This window comes from Leucopleurus acutus (assembly GCF_964270905.1).
Source record: "Leucopleurus acutus genome assembly, chromosome: X".
In the NCBI taxonomy this organism is placed as follows: Eukaryota; Metazoa; Chordata; class Mammalia; order Artiodactyla; family Delphinidae; genus Leucopleurus; species Leucopleurus acutus.
Window position 1 is genome coordinate 95,040,846 of NC_139148.1, and position 10,585 is coordinate 95,051,430.

Genomic DNA, 10,585 nt, shown 5'->3' on the forward strand with positions numbered 1-10,585 from the left:
GTTTAGTCAGGTGCTTCGGGTAGCTGGTCAGTTCTTCCAACAGTATCCTTGGCAAGCGGGTCAGTATTGGGATCTTCTACAAAAACAGAGATTAGATTATGAGACCAAGGTTACCCAATAGAGATAAAATTCATTTAATTAACTTAAAGGAATATTAAAATGACTCCCCTGGATGGGAAATGTTAAATAGAACTAAGTGCTTTGTGTTGGTTGAAATACAGCAAATATTTTAACATATACTACGTGTATTGGGCGCTGCGGTGTGCCAGTCAGATGCAACCCTCAGGAATGAAGCATTCATTCTCCTAGCTGCTGGGACTGTTTGGAGATAATAGCTGATACCTCTCAGGGAATTGCCCTCAGCTGAGGAGAACCACAGTAGTGTGTTGGGAGCTGGCTTGTGCTGGTTCACAAAAGACTATGGTTAAATTTTCAGGGATACTATGAACTAGTTAATGTCATGTTGGTAGCTTGAAATTGGCCATGGTGGGTGTTATAACACCATGGAAATTAGCAAATGCTACAGATCAGGGCTTTCCCCTCCTCCCCCGATAAACTGGCTATTAAACAATTATTATCACATTGCACCCCTTTCTCTGTATCTGCCTGTACCCAATGACTGGTCAATATGGAGGCATAAAGGCCAACACTCCTTAATTCTGGACAACACTGAAGGGCCACCCCAGCTCCAGAGCTCCCACAGGGACTGGCTGGGACCTTTGTTGTGACTGCATGACAGTTTAATTTTTCCAATCCTACTGCTGCCTCTCCTTCACAAGTGTTATCCTTGAAAGCATTCCCCCAGTAAGCTTCCTGCACACAGATCTCCATCTGCCATTCTTTTTACTAGGGTACCAACTTGTGACACTGGTTTAGAGTCCCACTGTACCTGAACTGACTTCTGTCATGGCAGTTACAAGATTCATTGCCCTTAGTTATTTATGTCAGCCTCTACTCTGAAACCATGAGTTCCTTGAAGTCAAAAACTGTATTTTATTTCTGTATCCTGGTACATATTATATACCCAGTGAACAATGAATGTTTGAAAAAATTTCAGAAAGAGAAGTTTTGTATCTGGGTATCTTTTGTGGGTTCCTTGAGATGCGAGACATGGGCATTTTGGGTTGCTAGTATGGAAGAACAATTCGAAGGGATATTTGCTGGGCAGGTAGATAATAACATGCCTGTGTTTAATGTTCAGTGTCATTAACTGTGCTCAAGACCTTACCCTCCCGTTAATTTTCCTTTCATTGGCCCACACAGAGGACATTTTAGGCAGAGTCACAATTTTTATTACTGTAAAGACCCTTTGAGACCATCTAGCCTGTCTTACTCCCCCATTATTTTACAGATGATGAAATGGAAGCTTCGAGGGAATGATCACAAGCTACTCTATTTTTTGCAAGGTAAGACTTTTCCATCGAACACGATTAAAACAGAAAGCATAAATACTGAATTCAAACAGCACCATCTTAATTTAATAGATTGAGTGCTTTGTCAGTAGGGATTTGTAGATGCATCTGTTCTACATGATTATTTTACTAAATAGCTTTATTATCTCAAAATGACATTCATTAAAATGGGATTTTACCTGTAAGTTGTCAGGAAAGGATTAGTGGACAGAAACCGTAAATCCTTGACAAGACCTGGGTCAACAGGTGATCACTGAGTAACATTAATTTGTAAGTTTCCATCCCGATTGTTAACAGTCAAGCCACTCTATAGCCTAAACAAGGACCAGGAGATACATCCTCCTGAGATCCCGTCTCACTAGGATATGATATCAGCGCTTTCTCTGAGCCACCTGAGCCCCAACTGAGTTGTCTAGTAGCTATGTCTTCATACTGTGGTACCCACTATGGCAGGCTGCTCAGGACCCTCTCTTTCACCCTCAATGCTAGCAGCAGGAAATGTCTAACTCTAGGAGAAGCCAATTCCCAAGTCACTCAATTCCTACCTCTCTTCCTATATTGAAATACTCTATCCAATACTTCCTCGAGGTGGAGGAACTATGTTTCTCCAAAAGCAAATTTTATTTCCCCCAGATTACTGGCTATGGAGTGCTTGGTGGAGGAACCTGGGCCCAGTCTCACACCTTGTGAGATGAAAATGGTTTCACTAGCTATTGCTGAAGAAGTTCTTAGGAGTCATATTCATATTGTAAGCCCACAATACTGCTCCCAACCCACAGAAACCCTCCATTCTATTGTCCTTAATTTTCATTTTAACCCTTTTGCGACATTTCCTACCACTAACCTTCATTTTAACCTATTTTGTGTTAACGAGTGTTGAGAGATGGGAGAGCAAGCAGGTCAGAGGAGGAGGGGGGCGTACAGTGTGATTTATCCCAGGTCTCACATTCCCCCAGGATTCAGCCCCATCTGGCCACACTCTGAAACAAGTAGAGTCACACCTTCCTCCCCTCAGTTCTCCCCCACGCACTCTATAAAATGGATACATAAAAAGAGGGAGGGAGGCTCTGGAATCTGCATGTTTCCCAACCACCGCCCAAAGTGTGATTCAGTGCAGGAGGCCCTCAAACCACACTTTAAGAACACTGTAGCACACGATGTGTGGCTATTTCTCTCGACTGAGGACACTGCACACATTTTTGGCCTTAAGTCCTGAGACCACCACTTAACTTACCTGCCACCAGTGTCAAACTGGTCCAAGTAGCTCAGCATGCTGTCAGACACATATTACATTCAATGGCCATTCTGTCTGCATCAGATCGTGTTTTTTCTTACCCAGTAAAACTGTTATTACCAGTACTTTTATCGCCTTCACATTGCTGCCCAGCTTATGTTTTTAATATTTCTCCATACTTTGCAACGTATGTTTTCTTCAGCTTTTCCTAAATTGCTATGCAGGTAAGGCCTCCTAAAAGCAGGAAGCCTAGATGTTTAGATGTCCTCCTGGGCTGGGTCTTCAATAAATATATCATTACTGATAGTGGACCCATTCAAGAGAGCAAGTTGTCCTTTCACCATTTACATTTACTTACATTTATCTATACCAAACTGTATACCAAATTCCCTATCATCACTAAGGCTCTTGGCCATAGTATTACAGTATCACTATTCTTACTACTGTAGGAAAACTGGGGCGATACTTGTTACCTTGAGGCACTTAAAAGAATTTCATCAGTGGGCCCAAAATTTAAGAGAGAAAAATGGAAGGGCTAAATTATACACCATGGAACACAGGGTGTCAAGTGAGTAAGTCATTAAACCAGTGATTCTCAAAGTATGATCCCTGGACCAGCAACATCAGCACCACCTTGAACTGGTTAGAAATGCAGATTCTGGTACCCTATCCCAGCCCTCCTGAGTCAGAAACTCTGGAGGAGGGACGCAAGCCCCCCAGGGGATTCCGGTCACACTTAGGTTTGAGAGGCACTGCTTTAGATCAACCTGAATACATATCCTAGTTTTCCCACTCACTAGCTGTGTGACATTAAGCAAGTTATTTAACCTCTCTCAGCCTCCAAAGTCTCATTCGTGAAGTGCATTAAATAGTAATTGGCCTTACTTTATAGGGAGGTTGCAAGAATTGAATGAGATGGTCCATATAAAACCCTTGCAAAATGACTAGCATATAACAAATTCTCAATAAATATTAGCTATTATCATTGCTATTATTATTATTATTATTTTTTTTATGTCAAGAATCTTCAATAGATGGAAGAGGCCAGCCAGGTCCCTGACAATGAGGTAGTAATAAAGTATCTGACTTTGGAAGAACAAGAGGGAAGAGATATGGGAACATATGTATATGTATAACTGATTCACTTGGTTATAAAGCAGAAACTAACACTCCATTGTAAAGCAATTATACTCCAATAAAGATGTTTAAAAAAAAGAGAGAGAGAAGGACATTCTGACTGCGTCCTAGTTACCGAACATCATACTGTAATGAAGCATTCCCAATTTGGAAGGATTTAAAGAAATCCCCAAATGGTTCAACAACCTTGTAAACCCACATTGAAAGGATTTCACAATCAGCCAAGCATTGATAGGCAAAAAGGTGAGGAGAAGGGAGGAGGGCTCGAAATAGCCATTTGAAAAGTTCTCTAAAGAGCTTTTTAGCGGGGCCTCCTGCTAGTCTTTGTTGAGAATTAGCAAAAGAACTTCTGGGTAATTGCAATCCCTCAGGTGCTCTGCCTGGTGAGTGATGCTCTTTTGTGCCATTGGATCAAAATCTCCAACAGGACTCATGGTTTAAGGAGCAGAGAGTGAACTGAATTTTGGCCCTCATGCCCACTCAGCTAGATTCCCTTGGGCAGGGAAAGCCACACACAGCAGCCCTGCCTGTAAGCTGAGGCCTTTGTCCTTGATTAATATCTCTCCTATATGACTTTGTCAGACACAAAGTTAATTGGTAATTGCCTCTGAAGCTTAAAAGAAGTGAGCTGACAATCTGGGAGAGGCTGAATCCTGAATCCCCCCTTCTCTGGGACTTCATTTACCCCATTCTTTGGTGTTAATAATGCATACACCTACCTACTTGTTATGTGAGATTCACAGCTGTTGTAAAACTTGGAAGAAAATACCTTGCTCCTGGATAACCCTGAGGATTAAATGACATTATCTATATGCAAATACCTCGTAAACTGTAGAGAGCTGTTCACATGTAAAGTGGTATTATGGTTGCTTTCATTGTCTCAATGGCAGCCTCTAGTAACACCCCTGCTGTTTCCCTTCCCAAGAGCCCACGACCATTATTATTGTTATGATCATCTTTACTATTAAATTTTATCATTGTCCTGCTGTTGTGTAAGCAAAATTTAGACCAGTTTCTGAGAAAGACATTCCTTCTGATTCCAGTAATGTGCCAGTGATAATTGGAAACATAAATTTACGAGGAAGAGAAGTGGCATAGCAGCTCTACCCTCCCTCCCCAACACTATCTCTCACTGCCGCCACCACTGCCACTGCCACATGGGGCTTTGGTCACTGTTATAGTGAGTAGGTCAGACAAAACCAGTCTTCCAGCTATTTCCATTACTTCCAAATATTGCCTGTCCTCTCCAAAGGGATCCCTTTCCACTATATTTTGTACATCACAAAAGGTCCTTCTCTGAAGGTTTACTTGGGGGTCCACAGTGTTAAGAAGTAGTCTCATACCCAGCAAAATAAGGAAGAGGCCAGGCACTGCCTTCCTCAGCCCTTCTCAGCTGAGGTCACCACAAAAACCTCAGTGCTCTTTCAGTCCCAATAGTCAACAGCTAGGAATACTTTCACAGGCTCAGTCCCACCAGTTGAAAGGGGCTAGAAGATCAGCTAGAGATTTGATCTAGTAGATGCTGGATATGGTGTATTGTAACCGTCCTTACTGCTCAGTTGGTGCAATCGATACTCATTAACTTCTAGCGCAGTTTCTCACCAGATCTCCCATTCTCTGATTGGACTGGAGATGTGCCCTGAACCCTAGGCCTCGTGGCTAAAGTCCTGATACTCTATTTATATTCATACTCTGAATCATGCTCCTATTGGCTGGGGCACTAGTCTCAATGGATGATCAAGTGGACAACAAGCTTACCTTACTTTAAGACTCACTCCCCTTCTGCAAGTCCTCCTGTCATATCGCACCCATCACTTGGAGTGCCCTCAGATACCAAAAACTAGCTGTGCCAAGTGTGAGCACCACGCACGCTTTTGGACAGTGCACACTCAGGTGCCCGAGGTCCTACTCAGGCCGCAGCTCAGCCAATGGCTCAGTTTCCCTGCATCCGCCCCAACCTACCCACGTTCTGATTCATAACACTAAGTTCCCAGCACACCTCACCTGAGTCTGCCTATGTTTTGTCAGAAACCCGGGGCAAAATCTTGGCGAGCAGAGCTTTGTCTTCACTCCCTTTCATCTCCCTTTCTGAGTCCCTACTGCGCTTTCTGCTGCTTTTCTCCCTACCCAGGGTCTTTCTTTGCTGCATAACCACATACCTCCCTCTCTAGGCTTCCAGCCTCCTACCCCCTTACCCCCATCTTAAAATTTTCATTCCCTTAGCGAGCTGATCCACACTGCTATACAGAAAGCAATCTGATTAAACAAAGTCATATTAAGACAAAAATTTGTCTGGTAACTTAAAGTAGGGAACATTTATTTGCATTTTCTTGAACTTGAAGCAGTGGTTCTTGACTCTGGCTACATTTTACAAGCACCTGGGAAGCTCTTTAAAATACCTTTGCTGGGGCCTCACCACAGACCATCAGAATGTCTGGAGGTGGTACTCTGGCCCCAATCATTTTGAAAAGATATCCAGGTATTTCCAGTGTGCAGCCAGAGTAAGAACCATTGACCTAGAGGAATGCATCTCTAATAGTATGGCGATAATATGTACATTTGCTACCTCCCTGCCTCAAAAGAATTGTGGGTGGTAAACACTCAATCCTAACTTCTCTCAGTCTGACAACCCAAAGAGCTTCAGGGCCTGGATTTATTTAACATTTCATGGTAGAGGCCAAAATGTCATTTCAAAGAGTATACTATTTAGAATGGGTGGGATGTGAAACACTCATGGAATGTAAACTTGCAGGAGACACTGGGCTTCATGAAGATTTGTAACATATTATAAAGTTATGATATTAAGTATGTTAGCCTGTTTCTGGCATGATTCCTCCCTGGAAATGGTTGTATATCTTTAAAAATAATTCTGTGCTCTGCTTTGAAAGAATCAAGCTCTATTATGAAGTAATCAGAGCCACACTGATTGCTTAACATTTATAGGATCTTGTAGACTGGAGCTGGAAGCAGACTACTATAGTTCCTGGAACTAAAAATTCTTGCCCTCATCCTCCCATAATGATCATAATTAAGGTCCAATACTGGAGACACTTGAAACTTAAAATGGGCTCCTGGGTATAGGCCAGCCCTAAGCTGGACCATTCTCTAACAAGTCCATTGCTGTGTTAAGGAAATGACTGGGACCAGGACTAATCCTAGAAGTAATCAGTTTGACAAGTAGTTTCTGAGCTATCTGTCCTAAAGCGATGGAGTGACTGCAAGAGAGGATGAGCAGTGTTCCCACAGATCACTGCTACTTTCCAGAAAAAAGGTAAAGTGGAGATTAAAAAATTCGAATAGAAAAAAAATCAAAACGAAGTGTCACAAAGGCTTGCAGTATGTATATGTAAAAGACTTCCATCTGATTTAAGAGGACCAGGAAGAGCCCTCCCCTTTCCCAAAATGCACCCAACTCGCCCTGGGTCAGTGTGTCAGTCCTTTGCTTTACACTTGGTCCATGGTCTCTGCAAGAATCATCTTTGTTTGTTTGTGTTTTTTTTTTAAGAATCATCTTTGAACATAAAACTTCTCTTGGGAGGGGAAAGGTTACAATTTAGGCAGGCTTCTCATTTTAATATGCTTTGAATTATCAGCTAGCTCCCTCCACATCGGCTTGTTGTGTGCTGCAGAGAGAGAAGCCCTGCTTTCAGGGAGTGGAAAGTGAGAAGGGGTGGGTGTGCATTTTTGAGTCCAGAGAAGACAGGTTCTAAGTGAGATGTGATGACACAAGGGCACTGAGCACCTATGAGGGAAAGTACCCAGAAGAGAATCAAGGGTAAATCTCCCTTCAGTGACTAGACCAGACAAAAACAGAGCTATAAGAACACCGCTTCTAGGCTGATCTGAAACTGCTGGGGTCCTAAGGGCATGGAGGGTGTGTGACCACAGCTGCTCTTGATGCTAATCTTCCCCACCCAGGTGCTGAGATAGGCTCTGTTGAAGCAGGAGAGTCTTGGGGCCCGAGTGTGACTGAAAGGGAGCAAATGCATGAAGAACTGGAGAGTGATGTGCTATCCTAGGGTGTGAGGATAGGAAAATTTTGGACATTGTCATATCCTTTCACTGAAGCCACATTTAAAGCTGAGCCAGGAGAAGGCACTCACTGAGAATTCTGTCTGCCTGGCGAATCCGCTGTAGAGCTTTCTGGATACTTTGGCTGTCTTGTCCTGTGGTCAGGACGACCCCTACAGGTAGGCCGCGACTCCGAAGAGCACTTGCAACTCGATGGGCTGTATGCACCCAAATGTCTTCATCTGAGGAAATGACTCCAGCGTGAGCCCACTGGAAATATTTCATGACGGTTACCAGCACCCGGATGGGAGAAGGGAGTGTCCGAGAAAAGGTCGGGTGGCTATTTTTATTGTCTAATTCATAATTCACACAGGCCCAAGAGAAAATCCCTTTGTCCCAGCTGTTTCCCAGGAGTGAGGCTGCCTCGCAGTAGCCAGGGTTGGCAGGGCCAATAAATCCTGAGGCCATCTGGTGGTGGGAAATGAAACTGGATAGAGCCCTGGAAGCCTGGCAGTCTTCGTTGAGAATCACGTATTCAAAAGAGCAACCCAGGTCAAACGATGGGTCCTTGTTGATCCGCTCAATGGCTAACCGAGCGGCAACCTCGGGCAGGGCCTTTGAGAACAACGGATCACAAGTCCAAGGGCCCACCACCCCTATCTTGTAGGGGGGTGCCCATATCCGCTGTGGGAGGGACGTAAGGGCCAGGAGGCACAACCACCACAGGAGCTTGAAGGATGCAAGGCCACGGAGCCCTCGCTGTCTTCCGGGAGCCACAAACCAGAGCATAAGGTGAGAGAAAGGCCAGGGTCCCAAGAACAGAGCTCTCCTGCTTCCAGCAGGCTAATGAAGAAATACTGGAAGGTGAGTCTGCTGTCCCGAGATGGACACTGTTGTTTCCAAATGCCTGTCAATCAGAAGAAAAGGTATGTTACGCACATTATTCCTGAAACTTCTGGAAATAACAGTTATGAAAGAATGGCAAAGGAATGGCAGTCCCTACACTAGAAGATTCTCTCCCCTACCCTGACCAAAAGTCCTCCTCTTCCTCTACTTCCTGTAATCCTTATCTCAGGAGATGGTGCGTCCATCTGCCCTTCACCTACTTGCTCCGGTCAGAAACCTGGTAGTCAGCTGAGACTCTTCCTTCTTCTCTGCCCCTCATTCAATCCATCACCAAGTACTGTTGATTCAACTTCAGTAATAGTTGCTCATCTCACAGTGTTGTAAGGATTACATGGATTAACATACAGCAAACACTTTTAACAGGGTTTGGCAGGTCATTAACTTTATATTAGTGATATTTTTATCATTATTATAGTTTCAAATATGTCCATGTTTCTCCACCACACCACCCTCTTGGGGACAGACACAGATGTAAATAGATAATGGCAAAGCAGAGTAAGAAGTGCTATGACTGAGGTAGCCCAGACAGAGGAAAACAGAGAGGATCACCCAAACCCAAATTTCAGGGGAGGAGAAGAGGGAGGGGGAAGGACGTCTCTCTGAGTTAAGTATTGAAAGAAAAGTTAGCCAGCTGAGTGGGGTTGCAAGGGGGTCGTTGCTAAGAGCCTTCTAGGCAGAAGGAACAATATACAGTAAAGGCCCAGAGGTTAAAAAAGGAAAAAGATATGCATTTGTTCCGCTCAGGTCTGTGATGTCAACCAAGGCAGGGGCCAGGTCACCAAGAGTCCTATATGCCATTCGTAAGTTTTTAGATTTAATCCTGTAGATAATAGTTTTAAGCAGAGAAATGATGTAATAAGATCTTCATTTTCTAAAGATTACTCAAGTAGCAGTGTGGAGAATGGGTTGGAAGGGGGCAAGACTGGAGGCAGGGAGACCAGTTTGGAGGCTGTTGTAGTAATCCGTATGAGAAATGATGGCAGACCAAGAGAGTGGTAGTAAAGACGTAGAGGAATGGAGATGAATTCCACCAACATTAAAAACTTCAAAGAGATTAAGAAGGTAAAGCCAATAATAACTTAGTGACTGACAAGATGTAGAAGGTAAGGGGGAAAAAGGAGGACTCCAAGATGATTCTGGGCTAGGCAACTGGTGAGAAAATGATATAAGTCTCTGAGATAGGGAACACTAAAGGAAGGGTTGGGAAATATAATGTATTCTATTAGACACGTTGAACTGATGATGCCTGTAGAGTATCCAAGTAGCAAGATCCAGCTGACGATTTGACATACTGGATCTTGTAACAGAAAGCTGGGCCAGAGATATAAATTTGAATGTAATCAATTGATAGAGGGTAACTGAAGACATGGCAGTGTATAAGATCAACAAAAGAGAGTTGCAAAGTAGAGAAAGAAGTCAGAGGACAAAATCCTGAAAACCCACAACAATTAAAGGTCAGGCAGAGAGAAAGGAGGTTATAATGAAAACTTCCATGAAAAGTCCAGAGAAACAGCATAATCCAGGAGACAGTGATATCTTACAATACAAGGAAGATGACACTTTGAGGATGAAGGTTGTTTATCACATCTCACACTCTGTTGAGAAGTCAGGTGAGCTAAATATAGAAAGGTCTCTTTCCATTAGATTTGGATTCAGAGAGTAAGGCTGCAAGTGGAAGGACCCACAATGAGTCAAAAATAAATGGGGATGGGCTTCCCTGGTGGCGCAGTGGTTGAGAGTCTGCCTGCCGATGCAGGGGACACGGGTTCGTGCCCCGGTCCGGGAAGATCCCACATGCCGCGGAGCGGCTGGGCCCGTGAGCCATGGCCGCTGAGCCTGCGCGTCCGGAGCCTGTGCTCCGCAACGGGAGAGGCCACAACAGTGA

At 43.9% G+C, this 10,585-nt stretch overlaps 1 protein-coding gene across 1 annotated transcript in view; it reads right to left on the reverse strand.

Moving 5' to 3' along the window:
* The window catches only part of GUCY2F (guanylate cyclase 2F, retinal), a gene marked incomplete at both ends in the record, with an annotated part of 81,434 nt that extends 72,851 nt beyond the window's left edge, over positions 1-8,583 (reverse strand). Inside the window, one exon of the mRNA XM_082864399.1 lies at positions 7,887-8,583. Coding sequence (XP_082720525.1) covers positions 7,887-8,583 — 697 coding nt within the window. The remainder of the gene's footprint in view (positions 1-7,886) is intronic.
* Between the last annotated feature and the right edge of the window lie 2,002 nt (positions 8,584-10,585).